General features: G+C 52.3%; 4 protein-coding genes across 19 annotated transcripts in view; 2 read left to right on the forward strand and 2 right to left on the reverse strand.

Annotated features, from left to right (window-relative positions):
• Positions 1 to 598: 598 nt before the first annotated feature.
• PLEKHJ1 (pleckstrin homology domain containing J1) lies at positions 599 to 10,579 on the reverse strand. Its single transcript, XM_064497246.1, has 6 exons — positions 10,379 to 10,579; positions 8,913 to 8,980; positions 6,844 to 6,910; positions 5,055 to 5,145; positions 4,772 to 4,835; positions 599 to 3,995 (listed from the first exon to the last, which is right to left on the reverse strand). The coding sequence occupies exons 1-6, from the start codon at positions 10,470 to 10,472 to the stop codon at positions 3,930 to 3,932; spliced, it is 450 nt and encodes a 149-aa protein (XP_064353316.1). The 5' UTR covers positions 10,473 to 10,579; the 3' UTR covers positions 599 to 3,929.
• SF3A2 (splicing factor 3a subunit 2) lies at positions 10,560 to 17,473 on the forward strand. Of its 2 annotated transcripts, none has more exons than XM_064497244.1 (9): positions 10,560 to 10,644; positions 11,655 to 11,825; positions 12,321 to 12,392; positions 12,760 to 12,806; positions 13,142 to 13,251; positions 13,884 to 13,933; positions 14,242 to 14,382; positions 14,892 to 14,960; positions 15,966 to 17,473. In XM_064497244.1, exons 2-9 carry the CDS (start codon positions 11,700 to 11,702, stop codon positions 16,296 to 16,298), a joined length of 948 nt encoding a protein of 315 aa, XP_064353314.1. In that variant the 5' UTR covers positions 10,560 to 10,644; positions 11,655 to 11,699; the 3' UTR covers positions 16,299 to 17,473. The 2 variants fall into 2 exon arrangements, with proteins under 2 accessions (XP_064353314.1, XP_025969968.1); XM_026114183.2 differs by lacking the exon at positions 10,560 to 10,644 and adding an exon at positions 11,221 to 11,443.
• A 1,417-nt stretch (positions 17,474 to 18,890) lies between these two features.
• On the forward strand, positions 18,891 to 24,355 carry AMH (anti-Mullerian hormone). Its single transcript, XM_026114180.2, has 5 exons — positions 18,891 to 19,488; positions 20,881 to 21,059; positions 21,526 to 21,649; positions 21,885 to 22,068; positions 22,504 to 24,355. Exons 1-5 carry the CDS (start codon positions 18,891 to 18,893, stop codon positions 23,417 to 23,419), a joined length of 2,001 nt encoding a protein of 666 aa, XP_025969965.1. The 3' UTR covers positions 23,420 to 24,355.
• A 63-nt stretch (positions 24,356 to 24,418) lies between these two features.
• Positions 24,419 to 27,985, reverse strand: part of JSRP1 (junctional sarcoplasmic reticulum protein 1) — a 37,382-nt gene continuing 33,815 nt past the window's right edge. For 14 of the 15 annotated variants that reach the window (XM_026114168.2, XM_026114177.2, XM_064497251.1 and 11 more), the window contains 5 exons: positions 27,804 to 27,966; positions 27,132 to 27,284; positions 26,689 to 26,757; positions 26,274 to 26,404; positions 24,419 to 26,018 (listed from right to left, as the gene is read on the reverse strand). In XM_026114168.2, coding sequence (XP_025969953.1) covers positions 25,503 to 26,018; positions 26,274 to 26,404; positions 26,689 to 26,757; positions 27,132 to 27,284; positions 27,804 to 27,966 — 1,032 coding nt within the window. In that variant the 3' untranslated portion in view covers positions 24,419 to 25,502. The remainder of the gene's footprint in view (positions 26,019 to 26,273; positions 26,405 to 26,688; positions 26,758 to 27,131; positions 27,285 to 27,803; positions 27,967 to 27,985) is intronic. The other variant, XM_064497247.1, reaches the window with a different exon arrangement.

Below are 27,985 nucleotides of genomic sequence, written 5' to 3' on the forward strand. Positions count from 1 at the left end.
GCCAGTAATTTTGCTGACGCAATGAAACTTAAATTAGGCAACATATTTAAACTTCAGAAGTGATCGTAAATCTTTCTAAGCTAATAATTTTGCTGCAGGATCCCTAAAATGAGATGGAGACCCTGATTCATGCAACACTTGAATAGTTCATGGAATAAGGATGGCCTTTACACGGGAAGGCTCCAGAGAGGATGTTAAATATTGAAGAAAAGTTGCAGCACCATGTTTGTTGCTCAAGCTACTGCCAAAGGGTTGGCTGTTAGCAAAAAACATGCTGAAATCCCATTATGGAAAAATCACTAGCTAGCTTCTGAGCTGCCCTATTGCCTTCTCCTACCAGAAGTATGTAGTCCTTCCAAAGAGGTCTGAAGGAGCGGTCTGTAGGAACCCTACTCCAATTCCTGCACCAGCTGACCTTCCCTTGGCAACCCCTGCTGCTACCTGCTCCTCTAGCTTTGCACAGAGCCCAGCTGAGGCTTGAAGCCAGGGCAGGCAAGTCAGGTGAGGCAGGGAAGGGGCACACTAGGACCATGAGCTCCCTCTATTCAGCCCTCCCCAGCAATGTCTCTAGTTTCTTAGAACAGCTCTGACTGCCACAATGATTAAAACAAATTTTTATTGGAAACAGTCATTGTACAACAGATTAAACAGCTTCAGTATACTTTCAGGGAGCCTGTACTCAATGCTCATTGGAATAGGCCCCTGAAATACAAAAAGCATAGTGAACAGAGTATGAAAAACGAACATTTGTCTATAAATCACCAGCAGTTAATGCAGATTCTCTAAAGTGGCTAGAAGTACCGTCTTCCCTTACTCCTGAAATCTAACCCAGTGTCCTAGCACTAGTCTAGAAGTTGATCTAGCTAACCAAGTTACCGGGCCTGGGGCAGGCCCATGTAACTTTTCACAGCATTTGTCTTACATTCAGTTAAGAAATGTCATTGTTATTTCTTAAATAAGTGTTGGGAGTCTTTCTTGCTCACCCAACTGTTCCCTCTAACTTCTAAATAAAATGCCCATTTTATATACAGTGAAGATGGTAGGTGGAAGAGCTACCTTCAGAAAGGCTTGTAAAGAGAGGAAGCTAGTGCTAGTAGTGGAAGGCACACAGTAGAAACCTGTTAGCTATTGCAGGTGGCTGGCAGCAACAGTGAACCGTGCTGTAGCACTGGACTTCTGTTTGCTACAGAGGATCAAGTCTTGGCAAAAGTCCTAGGGTTTTGTTTACAGAAAGGCTGACTTTAAAGAACTCGCTAATACTGAGATTTGGGGAACTGACTCAGTTTAGACAAGGATGTCGACATTCTGCCTCTGAAACTGGCTGGCATGAACTTAAACCTTTCCTTTCTGCAGTCCAGTTCACGTGTCGGTAAGCTAACGCTGAAGGTTGGACAGCCGAGGCACCTCCGCTTCGATACGGGAGCTCACGCCTGCCCTGCTCAACCAGAACTGCCGACGAGGAAATACAATACGCTGCCATGTAATTGTGATTATCCTGTTGCTGAGAGCCTGAAGCATGTCCATCGCCATGGCACTTGTAAGGCCTCTGTAGTGACTAGATGGACAGGTCTTTTTATTATCACAGTAAATACGGTTGCTGTGTACCCGCCCCAGCAAGTCAGGAACACCTCCCTGCACTGAAGTAAAGCAGAGTAGGCTCATGAGGATTAAAATGCACTTTAAAGTCATCTGAGGACACTAATTCCCTAAAGCAGAAGCTCTGATATGTTCCTGCTTTTAATCCCTTATTGCTGCTTCCACTGGAGTTGCCATCTGTCACCAAAAATGACCTATTTTCTGCTTCTAACCTCTCAGGTCCTCAGTTTATTATGCAGGACAGCTGTCTCTCTGCTTATTTTGGTAATGGCTGAAGCAAGCACCTGGAACCACTGCAGGGAAAGGGACTATCTGGGACTAGAAAGGAAAAATCTCAGGCTTGAGGTTAAAAATACAGCATCAATGACATCTGCCACTCTCCTAGTACCCAGCAGTGTGAGGTAAAGAAGGTAGGCCAGGCCACTAAAGCTTGCAAGTGCTGACTCTTGTTCCTGCATTAATTCTCCATTAAAGAGCGAGAGACTTGAAACTTACCCTTCAAATCTGGATCACAGCATAGGCTGCTCTAACCCAGCTCGCTCACCACGTGCTGCCTAACTGCACAGCAGCCTTCCTGCTAGCCAGGCAGAAAAGAGCTGAAAGCTGCACGACCCCTGTGCTCAGGTCAAAGCCGAGTGCTTCTGCAGGGTTAACAGAAGCCTCTTTGCTGCATTCTCCTGCCCCAGGGGTGAGCGAAGTTCCTGCTGTCATCAACCACGTGTAAATGTTACCTGGGAGCTTCCACATGGATTTCTTGAGGGAATGCCTCTATTTCCAAGAGCTACAGCACTCGGCTGCACCCTCTGCTACTGCAGAAGCCACCTCCCAGCTTGGAGGGCCTGTCCTGCTGGCAGGCAGGACGCAGCTCTCTGGAAGCCAGCTCTGCGTATGTGCTTTGTAGCCATGTCTGGTTACTGTTCTCCTTCCTGCAGTCACAGCAATGGCTGAAGGTGCAGAGCTTCCCCGAGAGATGCTGTTCCTTAATGCTTATCATTGCATTGCAGGAGTCCCGGGGAAGGCAGCACTCGTTCCCTGGCAGAGGGGAGAGCCAGTGTAGCGCTGTGACCTTGGCAGTGCAGTTGTGCTGGTCTTTCCCTCTGCAAGCTCACAAGGTTGGGGGGGGGGGGGAAGCTGCAGAAAGAGCTCAGGGAAGGGAGTGTTAATGCACAGATGTCATAGGCTCCTTGGGCTTAACTGCAGTTCTGCATACCCTGAAGCGCATACATCGAGCAAAAGTGCACGTAGCAGTTCCTGTCTTTACAAACCTCTTTGTCTGGCTTTCCTCTCTGGGAAGCTAAATAACTGCACAGCTTAGCCCAGCCCCCAGTATTGCAGAGGGAAGCAGGATCATGAGACAGAGCTTTCAGACCGCTCTTCTTTCCCTAGTGCCCTGCAGCCAGACAGCCTCACCTTCCACATGCATTTGTGAGAGCACTCGAGCTAAAATCTGTAGTGTGGGCTGGCCCTGGGGCCAAGCTTCATCAAGCCTCTAGGAATTAGCACCACCTGCCCAGAGACCAAAGGAAAAAAAAAAAAAAAAAAAAAAAACCCTCCAGAGGCAGGTGCTAGTGACGGCACAGACACTGCTGCCTTGGCACAGGGGAGGGATGCCCCTTCCCTCTCGGCTGGAGCAGTGGCTGCGCTGCCAGGGCAGGCCCTTGCTAGCGGAAGGCTTCCCACTCCTCCTTGCTTAGCCTCCCCCGGCCTTCGGACTCCGCGAGCAGAAGTCTCAGCGCCCCAAATGGCTTCGTGACAAACAGGAGAGGACACGACGGGGTTAACCCTGCAAGCACAGAAGTGCAATCAGCTGGAGCATCCTTTTACACTGAGAGGTTGAACAACCCTCAATAGCTCCCTTGGAGGTTGATGGAAGAGCTGGAGCCAGAAGAGCTGAGTAAATCATTGCAAGAGGGGGACAGGAATGAAGAGGGAAGCAGGCCCTCGCTGGAGGACAGCAGATGCTGGGGACTCCCTTCAGTCCCTGCCCCCTCTGCTCTTGCTCGGAGTGGGGGCTGTTTCACTCCCACAGCTGCAGCAGTGCACGCAGGACGCGCCTGCGGAGATGTCAGTGCAGCCACCGGTCAGCTCGCAGTTTTGGTCTACAGGGAGCGGTTAAGGCTCCGGCTGCCTGCACCACTGGGGCAGGTCAGGGGCACCAGAAGTGGGAATGTGCAATGAATTCCCTTAAAAATCATACAAAATTATTTGGCTAATAAATTAAAAAGTCACTTGGTCACCACTGTGGGGAACTGTTGCTCTTCCTCCCTGGGGGAACCTGGGTTTGACCCTTCCCAGAGGGCAGCTGTGGCCAGAAGCCAGCCCAAGCCAGGGGGTTATTGCTTGCGTGTTCCCAGCTGGAAGCGGGCTTCCTCGGAGATCCCATACTGCTCCAGGGGGTCCTGCAGCAAGAGCACAGCAAGGGCATCAGGGAGATGTGGACAAGGGGACAGACCAGCAGGACTGTCCCTTCACCAGTCCGCAGTCCAGCATGTGGTCATCTCACGGTAAAGCCCTCCAGGGGCTGGTGCTGATTCCAGTTGTGCGCTGGATATAGCACAGCCCAGCCCCTGTCTGGCCTGGCTGCTGGGTCCTGGTGCAGAAAGTCAAGCAGCCCTTGGGGAGGACCCAGCTGAAAACCAGTGTTCACAGACCGTACTCATTCCGCTCTGGTACAGGTGCTCATGGCTGAGCCTCAGCCACCTCTGTTGCCTCAAGGTTGCCGGGAGCAGGGATGTGCCAAGCAGCCTGGCAGAGGCGTGAGCAGCACTTCAACCCAAGCACGTCCTGATCTTGCTAGGGCCAGGTCTACCTGCGAGCTCCTACAGGGGCTCAGTGGCACTCAGGAAAAGGCCAAGGCCTGTCCGACCTCAAACCCCAGGCCACTCTGTCCTGCGCTTGGAAGGTACAAGGGCTTGAGCTGAGCGCTGTGCTCAGACAGCCTCACGCACGCGTCCCAGCTGGATGCAAGCTGCATCTTCCTCAGCAGAGGAAGACTGTCAAGCTTGCTGGGCTCGACCGGCTGTCGAGATCATGGCTTCAGGAACTAACTTACTAAGGGACCTCTTTCCTGCACAGAGCAGCAAACACCTTTGTGTAGGACAGGTGGCAGCAACACCTGAGATCACCAGCCCCTGCTCCAGGCCAGCACCTGAAAAGCCAACCGCCAGGTACTCACCTTCCCTGTCATTTTCTGGATCTCATTCCGGTAGAAAATCAAGCTCCTCCTCATGAACTCATAGCTGCAAGACAGGAACAGACCATGCAGCAGCAGAATGATCAGTAAAGGACGTGAGGAAGTTTCAGATGCTATTTACAGCTGAAGGGAAGCTTGCTTGGGAGAAGACAACCACCTTCCTCCCCGAGTTCACCACAAGCCAATCCCAGAATACAAACAGCACAGGGCCACAGAGACCATGCAGAGAGCACAGTACAGACCTTGCTGTAGTGCCCCAGCCTACCTGGCTCGCTTGAGTGCCTCAATCCACTCCTGACACTGCTCTTCACTGTCACATTCAAAGCAGTATTTCCTCTCCGGCTCCTCAATGAAACCTGCCAGGGAGAAGGAAAAGGAGTAAGAAAGGTCCTGGCAGAGCCACTTGCACTGCACTGCCTCCCTCCACAGCACCCACAGCACGAGTCAGACTGTGTCAGGCTGTAGTTAGCACCTCTGTTCATCCAAGATGGCCTGTGAACAAGCTGGCACCTGTTACAAAGGCACTGGAAAACACAGACACGTTGCTACAGCTACTCAGCTGCCCCAATCCCTCCTCTGCTCAGCTGCTTATACATAAATGCCCTTCCCCGTACAGCTATGCTAAAGCAGCATGGGAGTGATGGTGGCCCCGAGGTGCCTTGGATACCCAGAGCACCTCATACTGCTACAGTCCCTTTGTACTCTTCTTGCCTGAAAAAAAACCAACACCAGCTCCAGAGGCACTTCTGTGCAGCATCTTCCAGGTGGCCTGGAGCAGCTGCCTACAGTGTATGTCAGCTTAGAGCAGCCAGCAACTTCGGAGAGGAAAGAGCAACTTCTCAAACGGAGAATGACAGCTGGGAATTGAATCTGGATGAACGTGGCCAGATTCAGGACTGAAATTCCCTCAGCCTCCTTGCAAACAGTCACCAGAGATTTAGTAACCAAAATGGAAAATGGCCTGGAGGAAATGATTCTGCTACGTGCAAAGGGCAGCCATCTGAGGAATTAAATCACACTCAGAGAAGGCACTGACCTGTCTTTGCTTGAGGCTTTTGGGTACTGTGCACAGTGGAAAGCAAGTCCCTGTGCAACTACAGTTCTTTACCAAGACAGAATCAGGACATCTAATTAATTATGTTGTTCCCAAAGATCCGCACTTCAGTACACAATTCACAGAAATCTAGGCTGCCGCTGAGGAGTAACTGGGTCAGGCTGCATCAAACCCTCAGGGCTGCTGTATGGGGACACAACCTGACTCCGAGTGCCTCACTTTTAACACCTTCCTCAGGAAACCTCATTCACCAGGGCTCCTGACAGCCCTAAAGCCCTGGTGATTCAGTGCGTGGTGCCTAGACAGGTCAGTACGCTCAGGCCGTTTCGAGGATCTTTTGGAGACAGTGAGAACATGGTCCCTCCCGGCTGGAAGAGAAGACAAGGCTCTGCACAGAAAAGCAGCTGTGCCTGGCAGCCAGGCCAAAAGATATGGGGATGGCCTTGGAGAAACATCCTGTTATTTTTGCCACATACCTCTTGCACAATGATTAGTTGTTGGATGAAAGGCTGCTTACAAAGGACGACGCACCATGAGCCAGCTGGAGTCATGGCTATCAACACAAGGACAAACACTGTGGCGGGAGGACTGGTGCTAGATTAGCCCGACAGATGGTTTATCTGAGGCTCACTTTTTTGATAAAATGTAATAGCACAGAAGCAGCAATCTGTCAATACCAAACCCTCCTAGAGAGGGATTTCCACAAGCACTAAGCCATGGCCAGTGTGTTTTTTCAGCTTCTTTCCTCACATGCAGCTGTGCAAATCACACACACAGACGATTTCAGCCAGCGATGAAATACCACCATCTCAGGAATGGAGCATGGCAATATCACAGTAACAACTGGCAGCTGACGAAGACAGGGGCTGAGAAACACTAACTCCAGTGTAACCAGAGAAACACAGGGAAAAGTAGGAATTAAGTAGGGAAATATTTCCTTTTACATAGTATTTTTAACTGCATAAGGGAAATGCAAAAGGAATCCATACGCGAAACTCACTGATTGAGAAAACGTTCTCCTCCTCTTTGGTGATTTTGCAGTGCTCCAGCAGCAGAGCTCCGATGGGCTAGAAAAAGACCAGGAGAGAGGGTTTAAACACATGTTTGTCCAGCCATCGCTACAGACACGGATCACCAGGGGAGACAGTGACCAGATGCATTTTAACCCAGGAGGGGTTACAGGGGAAACCTATCAGAGGAACTGTATTTGCAGGAGATCTTTGCATATTCTACATTAACTGCAGTATAAACAGAAAATCAAAACCAACCAAGTTATGCCAGCGTAGCAAGTTCCTGACCATCAGCTGATGCTGGAGCTGATGTGCATACTCCTAGCCTCATTCCTTTGTGGAGTAAAAAAAGATTTGCTCAACTAAGTGTGAAGACAGCTTGAAACACGTGAGATAGATAGATATTGCTCATACAGTTCTGAACCCACATAATTTTGTTACTGCTTTTCAAGCAAGTTTCAAGACTTGACACCGCTTTTAAGCTAATTTAGTCCAAAATTAAATGAATGTTCAGTGTTCTTTTAAACAACCTATTTGTGTCTGCTGACATGCTTCATTGTACTAGTCTTAACACAGTGTTTCTACTTCCTCAGATTCAGTCTAGGGGTTAGCATTCACTTCTGTGATGCACAGACAGCGACAGAGTTTACTCTCTAGCTCAACAGATCAAATTAAGATGAAATATTTCATATGGCACATAGAAAGACTAATGAAACTCCACATTTAACTTTATAAGAACAGACTCAAAACTTTGCAAGAGGCTAAAAACAGTGTGTTGATGAACTAGGACAGTTCAGGATAAACAGACTAATAGTAGGTACTATTTGCCACCCTGTGCACACTGAGCAAGGACATGAGAACCGAGGAGTGATACAAGCCATAAACAAAAGCAAGCCACAAGCGAATTCTTTTGTCCAACCTAAACAAAATGCAAGAGACAAATAAAGCAGCAAAGAAGATACTGAAAAAGCTGTTTTAATAGATATTTCTGGCATGATGGTTTTATTTTAAAACTAATCACCTGCCAAATTATTTTTGATCCATTCAGTAACATCATCTGCCTTCCATCAAAACCCACCAGAACGCTTAAAAATAATAATTGTCAGAATAGAAAGCAGCAAAACTAGCTTTGGGTTGCAGTAGAGGAGATGTGCTGTAAAGAGTATCCTCAAAGTCTCGTAACAGAACGCTCACATGGGAGTTACAGACGAATCTTTATACATACACATATACAAGAATGATTGCTCAGCTTTTGGCCATACCTAGAGTAATGTGATTGCAGCTTCAGCAGAAAAGTGATTAGTGACTGCAGTTCAGTAGGCAGGAGAAAAGAAATATCTTAAAATAAGAGCATAGCCATTATCAAGGTTAAATTTTATAACAGACACAGTCTACAAATGCCACGAAAAGCTTTTCAATTGAGTTGTAACACCTCTTGCTAGCATGCACACAGCATGTTTCTTCACCCACACTGTAAAGATTCCTTTTATACTCATTTTTCAGCTAGACAATCTTTAGGAACAGTTATTAAGGAATTCACTAAAAAGCATAGTATCTCAGCAATGGCAAAGCCAGAAATGGAACCCAGATGTCCCATCCCTCATTCTGCTCTAGACCTAAACAGGGCCTCTACATGTCAAAAATAATAATATTAACAGATTATAGCCACACGAGTTTCTCAGGAACAGTGCGCACTGTATGTAAGCAATATTCCTGATGTAGAAAAGAAGAAACAACGCTAATTCTTTCTCCAGGAGAACATAATATAAACTTCCCCTCACGGTTTAACACAAAAAGCTACGGTCCTACAACTGAACATTACAGATTCCATCTTTTGCAGTTTTGGGCAACAGTTATGTTTAAAAGATTCATTCCAGATGAACGCTAACGGTATCTGGATGCGGTTAGATGGCAGTGATTTCCTCTCACCCCTAGGAGCTTTTACTGTTTTAACAAAAGAGCAAATATGGGCACTCTGTTCCACCTGTCACAGCATGTTACTGTACCAATTTACAAAGTACACAAAGTCAATCGACAGAGAAAAAAGCAGATTCCATACCTCCGCTTCATCTGTCCGGAAGTAGAAGAGAAAGTTGACCACAAGCTTCACAAGGCGTTTCTTTAACACTGCAAAGAAAAAGAGCATTCAGGTGGCAAGTCCGGGGGATGAAGCGCGTGAGCCAGCTGGCAACAGAAAGGAAAAGAGAAGCACATTCCATCTTTGCTAGCACCCAGCAACAAGCTGATTCGACCAAGTCTAGGGGGAAGCTCCATTTTAATTTAGACCTTTGCCACGTATGAAGGAGCATCTAACACTAAATCCTGCTTGCCCCCCTCAAGAAATGCACCGTCTCGATTTATCCCAACAGGCTGCTCTTGGCTGAACTGTAACGAAAAGATGACAACATCATCTCGTAGGCTTCTCTAACACCTTCCGGCTGGACAGGTCCCAAAGCAGTGTCAGCAGTACATGTAATACTTGTCCCGCATGTGGCGCCTCAGATCCAGGGAGAGCCCCTGCCTAGAACTATAGCACAAAAGTCAGGGACAAAGTCCGTCAGGAGCCTTCAGGCCCTCAGGAAAAGGAAAGGCTCTGGGCAAGGGCACTGACTTAACACAAACATTTCGGCGCTGGTACGCAAGGAGTATCGCAGGGGTAATTCAGCAAGGAGCCTCCTGTTTTGACAGGCGCCTTCGAGGTGTTGTGAGCAAGAAAGGGAGCGATTTACCTTCCACACCCATGCCTCTTGCTTCCCTTAAATCCCTCCAATCTCCCCCCTGCATATCCCTCCAGCCAGTTTCTTCCTCCTATCTCCCAGTATGCCCAGTCCTGCCCCAGTACCTCCGCTCCAGCTCGAGCCTCTCCAGGCCAGCACCCAGCCCTGCCCTGATGCCGCACCCCCAGCCCCAGATCTTCATGCACGTTCCCAGCCAGATACCCCAGTCCTGCCTCCAGTCCAGCCCCCCAGCACTCCCAGTTCTGCCCTAGTCCTGCCCCAGTCCTGTCCCCACATACTCCCAGTCCTGCTCTAGTCCTACATACAATACTGCCAGTCTGGCCCTCATCCCTTCCCCCAGTACTCCCAGTCCGGCCCTCGCCCTTTCCTTCCAGTGCTCCCAGTCCGGCCCTCGTCCCTTCCCCCAGTGCTCCCAGTCCGGCCCTCGCCCCTTTCCCCCAGTGCTCCCAGTCCGGCCCTCGCCCCTTTCCCCCAGTGCTCCCAGTCTGGCCCTCATCCCTTCCCCCAGTACTCCCAGTCCGGCCCTCGCCCTTTCCTTCCAGTGCTCCCAGTCCGGCCCTCGTCCCTTCCCCCAGTGCTCCCAGTCCGGCCCTCGCCCCTTTCCCCCAGTGCTCCCAGTCCGGCCCTCGCCCCTTTCCCCCCAGTACTCCCAGTCCGGGCCTCGCCCTTCCCGCCAGTACTCCCAGTCCGGCCCTCGCCCTTTCCCCCCCAGTGCTCCCAGTCCGATGCCGTCCTTCCCCCAGTCCCCCCCGCCCCAGCGTCCCCGCCCGGCCCCGGCCCCCCTTACCGCTCCCCTTCTTGGGCACCCGCATCAGGATCTCGGCCGCCTTCTCGGCGGGCTGCCGGGCCAGGGAGAGCAGCTCCCGCTCGTTGTAGCGCATGGCGACGCCCCGCCACCCTCGGCCGCCGCCGGGCGGCCCCGGCTCCCCTCGGCCTCGGCCGCGGCCCGGAACCGCTCCCGCCCCGCCCCGGAACCGCTCGCGCCGCGCCGGAAGCCGCGCGCCGGGGTTGGGGCAACGCGCATGCGCGGAGCGGGGCGCGGGGCGCGGAGCGGTACGGGCAGGGCCGCGCCGCGGGGGGGGCCGCGCGGAGGGGAGGGGGCGCCGCGCACAGCTGGGCCTTGGGGGGCGGGAGGGGCTGGGGCCTGGCTGTCGCCGTGGGGCTGGGGGCGGGGGGCGCTCCGGGCCCTTGGGGTGGCGTGCGGGGGGGTCGGGCCCGCGCTGGGCGGCCGGAGGAGCCGTGCGGGGGGGTCGGGCCCGCGCTGAGGGCCGTGAGAGGGGCGCGGGGGGGTCCTTGACCCTTGCTGGGGGGGTGGAGGGTGTGTGCGGGGGCTTTGATCCTTGCTGAGAGGCCGGCGGGATGGGGGCTTGACCCTTGCTGAGGGGATGGGGGTGTGGGGGGAGGCTTTGACCTCTGCTCAGGGGCTGGGGGGGGGTCTTTGCTGTGGGGGCTGGCGTGTGCGCGAGGGGCCTCTGACCTTTGCTCAGGGGATGGGGGAGCTCTGGGACCTTGCTAGGGGTTGGGGAGGGTGGCTGAGGCCTTGGCCTTGCTGAGGGGCTGGGGGGCGGCACTGGCCTCTGCTGAGGTTTGTGGACTCACTGGAAGAGGCTTTGGGGCCGTGCTGGTGTGTGTTGGGGGAGTGGGGCAGCCCCGAGCCTTGGTGGTGGAGAGGGCTTGGACCCTTGGTGGCTCTGGGGCTGTTCGTTATCAAGATGGAGGGATCGGGAGCACCTAGTGCGGCTCGTGCAGCTACAAGGCCTTGCTGGAGCCGAGCTGTGTTTGGAGAGAGGACTCCTTCTCTCCTTTTGCTGAAAGAGGCATTGAGGAGATTGGAAGGTCTCTGGTGACTTATGTAGGTCTTAGATCATTTTAGTACTACTCTACTTGTTGAATCAGTGGCATAAGACCTACTGGGTTTAAAACTGTGTTTTGTGGTGAGCTCTTAGCGAATGCTTTTATCGTACTTGCCTCCTGTTATTACTGACGGGTCTAAATAGGAATATGAAGTCCAGATTAGGAGAAGCATTAATTATCACTTATCTTGCTTTTCTTCATTTTTCCAGACCTTTCCATTCTTCCTGACTAGTTGAAGTACAGAAGTCCCCATCATGGATTTCCAGCACCGTCCTGGAGGTAAAACTGGAAGCGGAGGCGTAGCCTCTGCTTCAGAAAGTAACCGAGACCGCAGGGAGAGACTTCGACAGCTAGCTTTGGAAACGATTGACATCAACAAGGTGAGCGTTGACCATTCTGTGTGTATAGGAATGAAAGGACACGTCACTTCAGTCCTGTGAACTGTAGATAAGTTCAGAGCCCTGCCCGGATGAAACAGTTTGGAGGATGAGAGATTTGATGGAGAGCTGTGGATTTGAATGAAATACTTCTGTTTCTTTTAATGCGGGAGTTGCAGGAGAAACATTTGTGAAAGGGCTGAACAGAGATGCCAACACTTGTGTGTTCAAGTAGCTACTATCATGTTATTTTTGGCCTTCTTGGGACTGGTTCGTATTTTGCTGTTTTATTCACAGCAGTTGGGTATGCTGTTACCAATTAACAAAATTAGTATTGTTTGTCTCTCTTCTTATATTCCTAGAACAATGTTATACTAATAAATTAAATCCAGCGACTCAATTCTTCCAGTGCAGCAAAAATTCTGCATTATATATTTTGATTTCTCTGTTGTTTTGCCCTGTATTTTGCTTGTAACTTTTTAAAAATTGTCTTCCTAGGACCCTTATTTTATGAAAAATCACTTGGGTTCTTATGAATGCAAGCTTTGCCTAACACTACACAACAATGAGGTGAGTCTGTCTTGATCTCCACGGGAACAAATATTTTAGTATAATGTTGGCTTCAAAAGCAACAATCTGGGGCATATGTAATGACTGATTGCTGAGGAGCTGGTGGATGTGGTTTGTACGTGTTAATGTGTATGTGTGAGATGGGTAGTGGTTTGTGTTAAGCACAACAGTTAACTGCTCAGCAGTTGTGAGCAATCTGCAATTTTTGAGTAAGATTCCTCTCTACTAAGGGTTAAAATATCCTTGTGGTTTGGAGCACTTTTTACCTCTCAACATGTAGCATATCCTCTCATCTGTGACAAATATCTTCCAGTTTAAAAACAATCCTGTCTGCATTTGACTTTCTTCTGTCTTGCTTTCATTTCAGGGAAGTTACTTAGCACATACCCAGGGGAAAAAGCATCAGACTAATTTGTAAGTCATTCTCCACTGTAGCTTTATTCTCCATTACTTAGGCACTTCAAAGTTATGACTGTGTTCATCTATAAATGTTGAACTCTGTTATGTAGCAGAACACTGTGCTTGAATATCCTTTGACTGTTTGTTTTGAAGTGAACAGCGTGGCACTGGCGAGCAGGTATGGACTAGATCTGCTCCAAACAACGGTGTTGACAAGCTTCGTTTCAAGCTGAAGTTCAAAGCCAGTTATGGGATTTCTGAAGGAAGGGGGAGAAAGAGCTTTAAAAGCAAACTGCATAAGTCTGTTCATATCAGGAATGTGTCTAGGCACCTTTCTCTCATGATTTCAGGGCCCGTCGAGCTGCCAAGGAAGCTAAAGAAGCTCCTGCCCAGCCTGCACCAGAAAAAGTCAAAGTGGAAGTGAAGAAATTTGTGAAAATTGGACGACCAGGTTATAAAGGTATGTCAGGGTGTCTGTCGTGGCAGACTTAATGCCTGGTGGAGCTTGCTAGAAGTGCAGTGCTGTGCGTATGAATTATTAATTAGTCTTTTTAGCAGATCTGGCATGAATAAGATATGGACTTATCTCCCGATATCCTTTATTGTTTAAATTACCCATGGAACATCTCTTTAGAGCTTACAGTTGAGTGAGAACCTTTTTAATAAGAGATTAGTGTGTCTCAGTCTTTCAGCTCTTACTATAATAGTGAGACAGGAGACGATGACATTGCTTCAGTCTCTCCTCCCCTTTTTGTTATGCTGTACCATCTTTCACCGATGCTCACAAATCACTCATTGGGTGTATAGCTCCATTTTTTTCCCTCAACTCCCCGTTGTTTTGCTTTGGCCTTCAGTCTATCTCCCAGCTTTGTTTTGCAATGCACAGTGTGTCAGTGTCTGCCCCACAGCAGCTGAATTTCAGTAGTGAGACCCATAGTAGCTTTGGTTAAAGACAATGTAGCATTTTATTTGATAAATGAAAAAAATCTCGAAATATTTTGTTGCAAGGAGCTTTGTGTATTTCCTAGGGTCAGAGCAATGTTATTTCTGCCTTCTTAAGTGTGGTACTGAGTTTTCCTATTGTCTTTACAGTGACTAAACAGAGAGATCCAGAAACGGGCCAGCAGAGCCTTCTTTTCCAGGTAAGGGCACTGTTATATTCTTGAAGTCTGTGTTATCCAAGTAAAAGAGCTGCTAAGTAAGTAGTTCTTTCCAGGATTCATTATAAATAATTAAATAAATAAATAAAAAGGCTTCTTCTCACTAGTCCTCTGCTGCTGATGGTATTTGTGTCCAGTAAATGGAAGAATCCGTGATCGTACATGTCAAGCCAGTTCCTTTGGCAGCATTAAGTTTTCCTTGTGGAGCTGATCTCTTGACTTTCTTCATAGCTGGAGGGTTTGTTCTAGAAGGGGATGTTCTCCTTACTGTTGCAATAACACTCCGACAGATTGATTATCCGGAGATTGCAGAAAGTATCATGCCTCGGCATCGGTTCATGTCAGCATATGAGCAAAGGATTGAGCCCCCTGATAGACGCTGGCAATACCTTTTGATGGCAGCAGAGCCCTATGAAACCATAGCTTTCAAGGTAAGATTTGAGATTAACTGATTACGGGGAGAGTTCCCCTCCTACATTTTCCAAGACATTAATTCCCAGTGAACAGCAGTATAGACTTGTTCTGTTCTAGGCTTTGTGGGGTTAATAGAGTGGAAAGAAGGGTCAAGAAGAGATGACTGGAAGTCATTAAACCCCAATGAGAATTGGTGGAGGACTCTGGCATGAAAACTAGGCTATGTGCTGAGCTCTGGGGAGCTATTGAATTCTCAGTGTCTGGCACAGAAAGGAACCTTCTGGGCTTTGCTCCTCAGCCTTTGTGCAGATGTTGAGAGGGTTTTTTGCCAGCACACTTGTCCTTGACCGATAGGAAAGTAACTTAATTCTTTCCTGCCTCCATCTCTATCTAATAACATCCTAGACTAGCACATCTCACAAAGGCCTGGAATAACTGTGCTTATCTTGCAGGCTCTAGTGCTAAAAAGGACCATTGAGCTAATCTGGCGGTGCTAATAATAGCTCCCTATTCTTTTCTGTTGCAGGTGCCAAGCAGAGAAATCGACAAAGCAGAAGGAAAGTTTTGGACTCACTGGAACAGGGAAACCAAACAGGTAGCTGGAGCGTTGCAACTTCTCTCTTGGGGTAGAAGAGAGTGCAGGGGGGCAGAGCAGCTCAGGGGAAGAGGCAGTGCAGGACGAGTACACATCTGTTAATGTCACTGGCTTTGATGCTAAAATCTTGACTCTTTCAATATACCTGCGTAATGACACCTTCTGAGATAGGTGAAATGAGTTTCTTTGGCTCCTGGTGTTGCATGGAGGCAGTGCAATTTCTGCACTTTGAGATGTCCCTCTTACTCATAGTCTCAGCAAGGAGACTGAGATTTGGCTAGATCACTGAGACATAGCTTTCAAGACCTCCTTGCCTCTTAAGTATCTCTCGGGGCAAGGTGGATTTTAGAAGTGCAGTGTTTAAGGCAAAGCTTGTGCAGCTGCTGCAGAATTGAATTCCTATGTGGAACATAAAGAAGGAATTTCAGTCTTTTGGCTGTGAAGCTAGGTCCAAGCACTTCAGCTTTTTTGTTTGTTTGTTTTTGTTTGTTTGTTTGTTTTTTAAATAAGGCACAGTTAACTTGAGGAATCTTCCTGTATCTGATCTTTGTGAGAATTCAGTCTGGGAGGCAGAATCTTCTGAATGAAATCTGCTGTCAGCAGCAGCAGAACAGGGCAGAAATACACACTGCACCCGCTCTACGGCTCCTCACTGCCTGTGTTCTGCACACAGCTGTCTGTGATGAGCTTGTGGCATGTAGGTACCCGCTAGGTATCATATGTGGGGACAGGGCACCAATGCATAGGCAGGGGATGCTGACCCCATCACCCATAGCTTAGCACTTAGAACAAGTTTCAGAGGAGTTAAAATACTGGACAAGACTGGTGAAAGCCCTGAATGCTGTCAGGGTAGAAAGCCAGCTGCGATCTGTGAAGGTGACAGCTGAGGAAAGAACCGAGCTGTGTTTCTTGAGGCAGAGAACGGGCAGAGCAGCTGCGTTGTGCGATGTTCCAGAGTTGCCCTGAGCTGCAATTGTTCCCTTCTCTTTGTTTCTCCCCACCCAGTTCTTCCTTCAGTTCCACTTCAAAATGGAGAAGCCCCCAGCTCCCCCAAACCTCCCTCCAGGGCCCCCAACTGTGAAGCGGCCACCTCCGCCTCCGCTGATGAACGGCTTGCCCCCAAGGCCGCCTCTGCCAGACTCCATGCCACCTCCTCCTCCAGGAGGCATGACTCTGCCACCTATGCCTCCCTCTGGACCAGTGCCACCACCGCCAGTCCCACCTCAGCTGCCACCAGCACCCGGTGTACCTCCCCCTGCTCCTCTGCCACCCATGATGAGACCACCTCTCCCCACCGAGGGGCCAGGCACGATCCCCCCTCCACCTCCCTCCAACTGAAGCCCTTCCTGGACTCAGTCCCACTGGACTCTTTCGGCTTGTATCTTTTTATATGCACGTCAGAACTGATTCGGATAAATTTTTCTGTTTTATATGCCTGTGATTTTGACTAAATCCTGTAGGTGCATTAAAAGGTTTTCACCTTTGCTTTCTCTGTTTTCCTGTGTCTTGGTTAAAAATGTTGCTGTGTGTTCGCTTTCTGTAGCCTTTAAACATACAAAAATGTTTTCAGTCTGGTTATATGTTGGAAATTATCCAAACAGGAGAAAAAGGATTGGAAATCTCTAGGCACTTCACCTACTTTTAACTGAGGTAACTATTATTAACAATTCAATTGTGTTAGCTCAACATATTTCTCCACTTTAGATTGCTCGATTTGTATCCCATAAATAACCAGCCAGTTAATCAGTTGATATTCAACTATGTTCTCTGTCAAGCAGTTCATTCAGTGATTGGGAGACTCTTCATAGACTCACCTAAAAGGATTTCATTTTATTTTATTACTGCAGCACCAGTAATCACATTGGTGGACAGAACGTAAGGCAAGTTGAAGTTTCTAAATGCAGTTTTCTCTGTATCCGTGCTGAGTTACAGTGCATCAGAAATGCACTGGTTATGCAGCATCAGAAACCTTTTGTTCTCCCGGTGTCAGAGCACTGTTGTAGCTCAGGTGTTGCCAGCTAAAAGCGTAGAAGCATCTCTACCGAGGAGTTAGTTTGGACTGGTTCTCAAGAGTCCTTGAAAAGTGCCAGACAAGGTTTAATTGACAATTCTAAACAGATAATCATCCTTCTCTGAAATGCAGCTGTCTAGCTCCTTCCCGGTGCTCACTAGACTGTTTATGCCAAGCATGGGTTCACAAACAAAGTTTTTAATAATTTGTTGGGGCTGTCATCATCTTTGACGATGGCAGAGGTTCTGGGAATGTTTAGTCAAAAGACTTTACCGGAACTGCAGTTATATTAAAATCTTAGTTTATTGCTGTAATTCATAAAATATTGTCTGCTTGCTTATGAAGCACCTGCTGTCGTTAGATATGATTTTTATTGTATATATCCTCCCGCTAGCAGATTACTTCTGGCAAGCTTTTAGCCTTCTGTGTGTTTCTTTTTATGCTAAATGTTTTTTTTTCAAACAATCATTTGGTTCCCATTAAAAAGTAGAAAAAGTTCTGAGATTTCTCCTCTCTCTCCTTTCTGGGATTCGTCTCATTTAAGTGGTGCATTTCAGTTAGCGCAGGATACGAGGGCGCTCTGTGGGTGAAAAGGAGGGTGCGTTGCTAGAGGCTGAGCTGGCGGACCCCAGACTCGCCCTTTGCCAGTGTGTGGCTCTTTTCAGTGACTGCCTAGGGAGGCTGCGCCTGCCAGAGCGCTTCCGTTACACGCCTGGTGTTTGGTGGGAAGAATCCAAACCATCCACCCAGAGCCATGCAAAGGCAAGAGCCAGGCAGAGGATTTCCAACTCTCACTGGCTTTACTGCAGTATTAAGCATTTTTTCTTAAGCTGAGCTGACCCGATGTCTGAATCAAGCTGTGTGAATTTCATTTTTGTCAGGTTCGTATCTTTTATTCTAGCTCCTTTAGAAGAAAGGCCTGTGTTCACCAGCCCTTTGGTTTGTTGCCCTTTATCCCTGTCTGGTTCTGGTGCACAGTGAGTCTGGGACTGAGTCCTGTAGCCAGCTCCTGAGCCCTAATCAACTGCAGGAGTCCCGGAAACCCAGGGAAGGGTCTGACCATGTGCTGGAACTTTTTGAAGGTACGTTTCCCCCCTCCGCTCCAATACCAAAATAAGAAGGTGTCTTGGCAGGGAGGAGGTTTCCCTGGAGTGGATTAGGTGGCTGGCGTTAGTAATTCCAAATACTATAGGGAATATTGGTATCTAATCGAGGGAGAATCCTTATAATTCTTACATGTGATTGAGACTTTCTACGATCTGATCTAGTCAAGTCTTAAGTATTCAGTTTTATCAGGCTCCTGCTGCACCACTTAAGATACTCTTTTACATAATGTAGTTTTGTGATGCTGAGCAGCACAGATTTCAGGAAGAGATGTATTAAGAGCCCCTGTAAGGTGGCCTTTCTAAACTGCAAAGTGCACGAGGTGGCTTTCCAGTGAAGAGAGAGAGAGAGCACACTTTCTCTACATTTACTTCTTAGTTTCTTCCCATTATCTGTCTTTATCCCACTCCTCCTAGTCTAGCTAATTCTTCCCTCCTAGTATTTCACTGCTGATGGGATTAGTATGTGCCAGTCCCCATGAAGACTCAAGTCTTGACTTCGATCCTCCTTTAAAAAAAACATCTGAAGTCAAGGACATACGTCCCTGCAAGAAAGGGAAACAGCTTTAATTTTTTTACATTTCCAATACTACATGCAAGCCCAAAAATAGAACAGAAAAGTTTCTTTTAAACATTCCTCCCTCCTTTATAGCATGACAGCCTTTGAGTTTCTCAAGGGAGGTGTGTTGTGCATTGTCAACTCAAGGCCACTGCTTTTTAAAAAGGGAGATGCAGTCCTCCCCTTCCGCACAACTGTTTTGAGAGATGCGTTTGAGCAACTCGGGCAACGGAGTTTGGAGTAGCTGAGGTGGGAACATGAAGCCTGCTCTCAGGGTGCTTCTGCAGTGCCTGGTGCTGTTGCTCCCGTCCGTAGCACTGCCGAGAAAAGGGAGCGCTGGGGAACGGATTTCCCCTACTGATGAACTAGAGCTGCCTCTTTCGGAGGAGCTGGGACTTGAGGAGAGGAAGACAGAAAACGCAAGTGCACACGAAAGAGCGAGACCCAGCTCACTGGCAAGGTCAAAGATGACTGTTGCTACTCGCCTCTTTTCCAAGAGTGACCCTGGAGCAAAGTGCCTCCAGGTGATTGCTGAAGATAGGGGCATAAGCTGGTCCCACTCCAGCCTTCACCCTTGGCCGCTTGGGGGGCTGGAGGGTCCAGTGTGCAGGGTGAAAATGGAGCAGGACGGAATGGCCTCGAGGCACCTGGAAGTCGTGGGTGTCCTCACCCACTATGAAAGCAGCTTCATCAAGCTGTTAAGACAACGTGCCAGCTGGGATGAAAGCTATCTCGAAACCTTTGGAATTTGTCCGGCAGGGGAGGCACATGCCTCTCTCCACTCCCTGAAACACATCCACGCTCACTTGGCAGAGCCAGGGGAGGATCGGTTCCTTGTGCTGCATCTGGAGGAAGGTAGGTGCTTTCCTGATGGAAGAAAGCAAAATTGCTGAGCTAAGACTGAAAGAAGGGGGTTGAGCACAGTGCCCAGGCAGACAAATGTTATTTTATAATCCTAAGTTAGAGATGCTGCCAAAAAATTAAATTTGTGGGGTTGGATTCACTTTAAAATTAGTTGACCAGTGTAATAAAATGTCTTTCCATTTATATTTTTAAGCAGCTGCAGTTTCAATAGTGATGACAGTGTGTATGCGATAACATGCTTTGTCATTGGCTGTGATTAACACCCGAGTACCATGGTATCAGTGGCTTTTATACCCATTTTGCTTTCAGAAGAGCTTTTCTCCCTTTCTGCCTTAATCATTTGGATTTCCTATGCGACCCAGTACCAATTCTGTCTGCTGGGGAAAAGAGAGGAGGCAATCGGAGGCAGCGATCCCGCTGTGGAGTAAACCTTTCTGCTTGCAGCAACCTAAAATATCTGCAAATATTTTATGCTTAATACTGGCTTGATAGCCCTGGAACCTGAACATATTTTTTATAGCTTAAGTCTCACATGTAGATCAAATAAACGCATCACTTCTGTTCTGTTTCAATCATAAGTTATGTTTTTGAGGGAGGACCGCCTGGCTCAATCCTTGGTTTTAATCCGGCTTCCTGCTTAGCAAGAGGATCACAGTTGTTTCTCTGGCCTTGAAATTATTTCCTCCCCCTCGCAGGTTTTGGATTTTCAGCTCAACTTGCTGGTGTTGGTCAACTGAGGATACGGCTCTTATCCGGGGAGCGCTGCCCTCGCTTCCCTGAGGCACTGCAGGTGTTGATAGCCAAGCCGCAACACGGTGGCTGAGATTTTCCTGAGCCCCTGAAGGAACTAAAAGTGGAGAAGGGATTTCCAGAGGGCTTCTGTCTCCAAAAATTTGCCAGAGTACTTCTGAGAGTGAGACGGTGCCGTGCTAGCTGGGGCTGTAGGGTCTGCCCTGCTGACCGTGTCCTGCCCTGAGGAGGGGGAAGGAAGCTTGCAGTGTCCTTCCACTCCATCAGCTCGGGACGAGCAGCCGGGGCTTCCAGTCTCTCTGCCCTTCCTCTGCCACCAAAGGTCCCATATCGGTAACATCTCCCAGCTCTGTCCTACCAAGAGTCTTTGGCCTAGCAGGTGGTTCAGAGGACAGTGAAATAACCGTGGACGTGGGTGACTGTGCTGTGAAATAACCTGCCCAGCCAAGGAGGGGACCCGTTTCTATCCTCCCCAGCTGCTAACTGCTGTGCAGGATCGGGGTTGGCCCGAAACCCCTTCCTCAGCTGCGTCCTTGCCTGTTGCTGCCCCTTCCAGGCTCGTCTCCAGGAGTCGGGCGGATGACCCGTGTGCCGGACGGGGGTTGTTTCACACTCCTGGTGTTTCCCTTGCAGTGAAGTGGGAGGCCCAGGCAAAGCTGCAGTTCAAGCTGCTTTTCCAGGCGGACGTGGGGCGGTCGCTGGGAGAGCTGCGGTTCGCCTTGCTGCTGTTCTACCCGGGCGGCCGAGCCGGGCAGGGCAGCGGGGAGAGAGCGGAGCTGCTGGCGGCGGGCCGAGGACTGTCCCAGGAGCAGGTAGGCAGCCACGCGGAGCCGGGTCCGGCCTGGGGGGCCAGCAGGGATGGGGGGCCACCCCGTCCCAGCATCTCTCCCAGGCTGAGCTGTGCCTGAAGATGGTGCTGTTACCCTGTGCCCAGGCTGCTGGCGGGGACCGAGGGAGAGCGCCGGGGGGGTGACACAGCCCAGGCTGATCTCGCTGCCTACCTGGGTGCCTACTTTGCTCCCAGCTGGCTTCCCAGACATCTCGCAAAGCCACCGGTTGGCCTTGAGGGTGGCCTGGAAGTGGACACGACCATTTTCAGGGCCACTAAGACACCTGGCACCCCACGCTGCTGGGTCTCTGGGTCACGTTAGCCGCTGTCCATACCTCGGATTGGGTCAGGCCCAGGGGGTCAAGAGCTAGGAAGGGCCATAACAGGCTCATTTTACTGGTGTCGCACCCAAATACTCAGCAGCTTCTGTGTCTTTCATCTCTGTGCAGAGCCTCTGCCTCTCCGGGGACACCCAGTACTTGGTCCTTGGAGCCTCGGTAGCCTCTGTGACCCGCACAGACGAGCAGCTCAGCTTCGAGGCTTCCTTGGCAATTAGGCATCGTGGTGATGGAGGTATGGAGCGACGGTTCAGGGCAGCCAGAGGTGTGGGAGACACGGGACTGCGGGAAGCCCACGGCAGCAGGGGACATTTCTGTTAATGGTCTCTGTGCCCTGACTTGGGCGTTTGGCATCATCTCAAACCTGACTAACAGGGGAGGGCTGTGGGCTCCTATGGGGGCTATGGGGCCGCGTGGACACGTGTGGGGGGGCCCTGGACCACTGTCCTCACCACCTCTCTCCCTGCCAGATGCCCCCCTGCCCTCAGCAGAGACCCAGCAGCTCCTTTTCGGCTCTGATGACAAGTGCTTCACCAGGATGACACCCGTGTTGCTCCTGCTGGCAAAGCCGCAGAGGGAAGACGACGCTTTGGCCCCTTCTTCCTACCTCTCCGCTGCTGGGGCGGTGGAAGTGGCTCCATACCCACAGCTCAGGTCTGTGGGCTTCAGCGCAGCCACAGAAAAACACAGGGACTGAAAGCTGGGGAGAGAGCAGAGAGTCCCAGCCTTTCTCCCTTGCCAGTGTGGATACTCCAAGGCTTGGGTGTCTGGTGGACCTCACCTCGTGAGGGTGCTGGGATGGGCTGCCGGGCTGGGAGCTGCCCAGGATCTGACGTTGGGTGGGCTCCTCCCTGAGCGGCACGGGATCCCCCCAGGGAGTGACGTACGCTGGGAGCTGGGAGCCTTCCTGGCCGGGTCGGGGTGGTGTGTGTGAGGCTCTGGGGACATGGGGCATGTTGGGGGGGTCTGAGTGGTGACTGTGGCCAGGGAGATCGGGGACAGGCCTGGTGGGAAGGGCATGCTGTGGTCGGATCCATCACCCTTGGGGTGCAGAAGGGACCCGTGACCCTCTCTATGTTCCCCTCGCAGCCCACCCCAGACCGGGACTCAGGAGCTGCCGTCCCCCACCTCGCCCAGCCAAGCCAACGCTTCAGCCCCAGCGCCCGGTGGCAGCGGCTGGTTCCTGGACGTCCTGACCAGGTTCATCCGCCAGGTCCTGAGCTCCTCCAGTGAGCCGCCCACCCAGCCCAGCTCCCACCACTGGCTGGACTTCGAGATGATGGAGACCCTCCCTCACCAGCTGCTCAATCTGTCGGAGAAGGCAGCGCTGGAGCGGCTGGTGCAGTCGGAGGAGCCCTCCGTGCTGCTTTTCCCCCAGGACAGCACCGCTGTGCTGGAGCAGCACCTTGGGGGCTGGCAGCCGGAGGGGACCGTGCTGCAGCTGCTGATGGGCAAGCTGCAGGCGGTGATTCAAGAGCTGAAGGACATCCCCTCTTTCCAAGCCAACATGGGGCTTTTCGAGCATCTCCTGAGCTTCTGCTACTACACACCGGGGCCAGGTGAGGGCCAAGCCAGCAAGGAGCCCCCCAGGTCCGGGAAGCTGCACACGCTGCTGCTGCTGAAGGCTTTGCAGACGGTGCGTGCCCGCTGGCAGGAGAGGAGGAAAGTCCTGCGGCAGAACCGCAGCGCGCGGCACCAGGCCCACTGCCGCCTGCAAGAGCTGACCATCGACCTCCACGACCGCAAGTTCATCGTCATGCCCACGGTGTACGTGGCCAACAACTGCGAGGGCCCCTGCAAGCTGCCCCTCTCCACCCGCGTCCCCAGCTACTACTCGCACACCGTGCTGCTGCTGGGCATGCAGGAGCGGGGCTCGCCCCTGCAGCGGGCTCCCTGCTGCGTGCCCGTCCGCTACTCGGACCAGCTCATCATCAGTGTTTCCGCGGAGGGGCTGGAGGTCCGTAAGTTCCCCAACATGGTAGCAGAAGAGTGTGGCTGTCGGTAGAGGCTCCTGGCCACGTCCTGGCTCTTCCTAGCCTCGCTCTCCTCCTGCTTTGCCCTTGCAGCTTGGAGCTGGGCCTTCTCGCCGAGGTGTGTGGCCTCTGTTTGCCTTTTCCACGTGGTTTGGCTTTAGTCTTGCTCTGGTTCTGGGTTTGTTTTTAGCCTTGCTGGTCCTTGGAGAGCTGACTTGCAGCCTGCTGTTTCCCCACTCCCTTTTATGAGGCCGGAGATGTCCGATGCACCAGGAGGTCCAAGCTGCTGTGTGGTTTGGGCTGGATACAGGAGGTGCAGGGCCGTCACAGGCAGGGAAAGACCTGGCTGATCCAGTTATGACCACGACGATTTATCCATTGCCTTCTGTTTCTGTAGCTCCCTGGGGAGGGCAGTTGTCACTTCGTCTAATCCCCCCTCACTTGCAGCATGCTTTGGCTGTTTTGGAGTCCAGTCCATGGCCCATCGCTAAGCCCGCGCTGTCCACATTGCTCTAAACGCTCTGAGGAGCGAGACAAGCAGCAACATCCCCGCTGCGTGCACAAAGCCCGGCCCGGCTTTGTCGCTGCCCACACCATAAATAGGACGCAAACTGCGGTCCCTGCTGCCCTCGTTGGCAGCGTGTCACCTCCCCGGGCTGGGTGGCTGCCAGGGCACCTGTTCTGTGTCCCCATTCCAGTGTCCCCCTGCCAGCGTCAGCCCAGCTGCACCCGGATCGTCTTCCCAGCTAAGCAAGTGGCAGTGCCCTGTGCCTGCTGCTGCCCTCTCCGCCCCAGCGCTTAGCGTGACCTGCCTGGGGCTGACGTAGGGCCTGGCATCCCCCCAAAAGGGTGAGATGCCCCCCCAGCTCCCTGGCTCTCCTGCATGCAGCAAACCGCAGCCCCGAGCGCAGGGAACGGCTCTTCGGCTTCGCACCGGCCCCTCGCTGGCCGCGAGGCTGATGGGGGCACCGCCAAGGACCCGAGTTTCAGGTGAGCTCCTGTGAACACACACAAATATAACCAGGACCAAGTTTTTTTTAAAACGTTCAATTTAATACATTATTAAAAATGAAAATAGTTCATTTTAACCTCTATTGATGTAGTAAATACTGCAATCTGCCACAGTTTGGGGCTGTTAATGTCTCCTGTAGTTACTACAGCATGGCGAGATATTGCACTTCTGGTTTGTTCCTATAAGCTACTCTGTAAAGGCAAGTCCCAAAGGGAGCCCAGGGCCATGGGCTGTGTCAGCGGTGTTTTGTTTCTAGCAAGCTTCGCTTCATCCTGTGGCGATGGCACCAGGGCCTGGCTAGGTCTTTGTGCTTGTTTCCCTGAAGTCCATCCAAGGATAGCAGCAGCCTGGCTTCTTTAACCCAGAACAAACTTGTCTTTTGATTTGCTTTTAATAAAACTATTAATTGAATTCAAGCGCTAAACAGCCTGCAGGCAAACTCTGTTCGCTGGGATCGCTACGGCGGCTCCGGGCTGGCTGCGCCATCCTGGTGCCTCGGGTACCGTGTGGTTGGCCTGGTTTGCAGAGCAGAGGTGAACGGCAAGAGGATGGAGAATGAGCACAAAGCCCAAGTGGAGAGAAGCTCCCTTCCCCGGTCGTGTCAGCTTGCCTTTATGCATCTAATCCAGAGGGGCCCAAAGGCCACGGGGAGGCTTGTGCCATGCTCCCGGGCTGCTCTCACTGTCTGGTGCCTCTGCTCGGAGATGCCGGAGCGCCTGCCTGCTCCGACTGCGACGCACGGCTTGGGGATGGGGGAGGTGGAGGGATAAAGAAGTGACGTGACGTGGGCAGGGTGTCCCAGCGAGCTGGTGGCAGAGTGGGAAACAGGACCCAGGTGTCCTCACCCAATGCTCCAGCCACGTGAGCTGCTGGCTCCCCTCGAAGCATGGGGTGGAGGCACGGCTGTGGCTGGGGATTTCGGCACACAGATGGAGTCCAGTGTCTCCGGAGAGCAGGCAGGGAGTGGTAGGAGAGTGGGTGGATCTTGGCCCTGGGGGGTTGCTGGGGTGCTAGCTGCAGCGCCCAGGCTGGGGGGAGTTTGGACCCCCCTGGATTTAGTGTTGCTCAGCCCCTTGTTCATCCCAGCCCCGCGGGCCGGGGTCTCAGTCACGCTTCTTGCCTTCCCTGGGCCTGGCAGTGCCGTCCTTCCCCGGGGTGGACGTGTGATGCTCCCAGGGCTTCTTGCCCTTCTGCTCTCCTCGCTGCTGCCTCCAGTCCCGCTTCCGGTTGTCCTCGCGGTCAGCCTTGGCGGGGCGGCCCTTCCACTCGTCCTTCCTGTGCTCTTCCCGCTCCCTCCCTTCTCGCCTGCCCTCCTTGCCCTCCCGACCCCGCTTCTTGTAGGGCTGCTGCTCCGGCTCCTTGGGTGCCCTTGGGGCTCTGCCAGCCTTGTCCTCAGGGGCTCTGTCCTTGGGTCGCGTCTCCTTCCGACTGCTCCTCTCCGTCTGGGCCACACGACTTTCCTTGGGCTTCTCTTCTTTCCTCTCCGGGCCTCTGGGCTTCTCTCGGCTCTTCCTCACCTCGACCTTGGCTGGTGGCTCCTCGGGTTCAACTTCAGGCTCTTCCTCTTTGTCCTCCGGCTCCAAGCGGCCAAACCATTTCTTGAAGATCCACGGCTTGGCCTGCGGGCAGAGTACAGAGCGAGGCAGGGTGCTGGCTTTAGCCGGCTGTGCTCCCGTGGCCGAGGCCTCGCTCCCTGCATCCCCCGTCTGCCCTCCCTGGCTAGTGGTTCCCCCTGGCCAGGCCCTGGTGACATCTGCCAGCCCATCACAGGAAGCGCCTGGGACCCCTTTCCCATCTGTCCCTTGGGAGAAGAGACGCTCCCTGAAACGGGAAGTGCCCAGAGGCTGCTGTTTCCCCCCCGCCCAGGTCCATACCAGATTGCTGTCAGCATCACTGTCATCATCCTTGTCATCGTCACCATCACTGTCCTCGAACAGGCTGCTCTCGGGCTGGACCGGTGGGGCAGCCACCACTTCTGGGACGTCCTCCTCGGTGTCGATGACCTCTAGGACAGGACTAGGGTGAGCCAACGCTCTGGGGAGGCCCAAGGGCCTCCATCTCTGTGCCCACACAGAGGACAAGGCAGGGGGTGGCCGCTTGGACGTCTCACCTCCCGCATTATCAGCATTTCCCCCCACAGCGGCCACCCTGGTCCCTGGTGCCAGTTTAACACAGGGCTCCTGGGGCCATCCCACCCCAGCCACTGGCTTCACCAGGACGTGGCCCCATCTCAAGCCTGACCCAGAGGACCGGGGCAGTCCTGAGCCAGACTGGAGCGTCTGAACCTACCGTGAAGGGGTGGAGGTGGAGGTGGAGGGGCCTGTCTGTCACTGCTAATTCCTTCCCTAGAGCAAGGCGCTAGAAGAGAGAAGCGAAGAGGAGGCAGGAATGGAGCCGAGGGACGCGATGTTGGAAGGGTCTGGCCATCCTGGCCATGCCACGAGCCCGGGGCTGCAGCCCTTCGATGCAGAGCACGTTGTGCTGGCAGCAGCCGGTGCGTGGCTTTCAGAGCGGCCAGGACTGTGTCCCAAATCCCCCCTGGGCTGGGCCCTAACTGTCCCCTGCAGAAACCAGCCCGGGAGCAGCCGCTGGGCTGGGACCCAGGAGACTGGGGTTCATTCCAGCAACTCACTGGCTGGTCCTGGGCAATTCGCCCCGTGAGCCCCAACAGGGCCGTGTCCTGGGAGCAGGGCTGCTCCCTGCAGGCTCCCCGCTCTGCCGGCCCCGCTCACCTTGGAGCACCTGGAAGCTGACGCTGAGCAGGGCGACGAAGGAGGCCACGAGGATGCATTTGTTGAGGGTGAGCCCTTCCCAGATGAGCGGCTCCTCTGCGGGGTCAAGGCTCTGGGGCTCCACTTCCCTCTTCACGGGGAGGCTCTTGGGGACTGGTGAGCCCAAAGGGAAAGAGCGTTACGGGGAGGGCAGGGAAGTGGCAAATGGCTCAGTGCTGGGGGCAAGAGCCCCTGGCATCACCCTGTATCACCCCCGTTTCAGTGTGGAAGCAGGAGCAGGGCCAGGAGCTGCCAGCAGTGGGTTTGTGCTGCAGGGAGGAGGGAGAAGAAGGGATGTGAAATCTTCAGGCCACGATGGCTTTGTAACATCCCAGGGCTCAGAGTAAATCTGCCCTTGTTTCAGGCTTCTCTGCTCTCCCCCATCACAAGCCCAGCAGGAAGAGGAGGGAGATTTGGCAGGTGACCAGCAAGTCTCATCCCCACTTTGGAGGGGCCATGTCCTCTCAATGCCGTTGAGCTCGCGGGGAATATGGAGAGGAGCATTTGTCCCATCATGGCTCCATGGCCAGATGTGCTTTCTGGGCTGGCCAGAGAGGCAGGGCAGAGGGTCTGTCCCCACTGTGGGGCCAGGTGGCTGTTTCAGGGTGGACGAGAGGTTTCCCGCACACCTACCTGGGGGCACGGAGGTGCTGCTTTTCGCTCCCACCTTCTCCGCACGCTTCTTCTCCACCGCTTTCTTGTCCGCGCCGAGGGGCGCCGGTTCCGGCATGCTCAGCCCGTGCTCGTCTCGATCCTCCTCGGAGACAGCAAGTTGGGACGCCTCCTCCTCTAGGCCCTGTGGAGGGAGCATGGGG

Source organism: Dromaius novaehollandiae, chromosome 25 (genome assembly GCF_036370855.1).
Source record: "Dromaius novaehollandiae isolate bDroNov1 chromosome 25, bDroNov1.hap1, whole genome shotgun sequence".
Lineage (NCBI taxonomy): Eukaryota > Metazoa > Chordata > Aves > Casuariiformes > Dromaiidae > Dromaius > Dromaius novaehollandiae.

Bases quoted from the DNA above. Each gene is read 5' to 3' on its own strand.
- PLEKHJ1 (XM_064497246.1), bottom strand. From the start codon at position 10,472: ATGCGCTACAACGAGCGGGAGCTGCTCTCCCTGGCCCGGCAGCCCGCC. The intron at 8,981-10,378 runs GTAAGGGGGGCC...TTTTCTTTGCAG, and splicing joins GGTGCCCAAGAAGGGGAGCG to TGTTAAAGAAACGCCTTGTG. The intron at 3,996-4,771 runs GTGAGTACCTGG...CTCTTGCTGCAG, and splicing joins TCCAGAAAATGACAGGGAAG to GACCCCCTGGAGCAGTATGG.
- SF3A2 (XM_064497244.1), top strand. From the start codon at position 11,700: ATGGATTTCCAGCACCGTCCTGGAGGTAAAACTGGAAGCGGAGGCGTA. The intron at 12,393-12,759 runs GTGAGTCTGTCT...CTTTCATTTCAG, and splicing joins TAACACTACACAACAATGAG to GGAAGTTACTTAGCACATAC. The intron at 13,934-14,241 runs GTAAGGGCACTG...ACACTCCGACAG, and splicing joins AGCAGAGCCTTCTTTTCCAG to ATTGATTATCCGGAGATTGC.
- AMH (XM_026114180.2), top strand. From the start codon at position 18,891: ATGAAGCCTGCTCTCAGGGTGCTTCTGCAGTGCCTGGTGCTGTTGCTC. The intron at 19,489-20,880 runs GTAGGTGCTTTC...TTTCCCTTGCAG, and splicing joins TGTGCTGCATCTGGAGGAAG to TGAAGTGGGAGGCCCAGGCA. The intron at 22,069-22,503 runs GTCTGTGGGCTT...TTCCCCTCGCAG, and splicing joins GCTCCATACCCACAGCTCAG to CCCACCCCAGACCGGGACTC.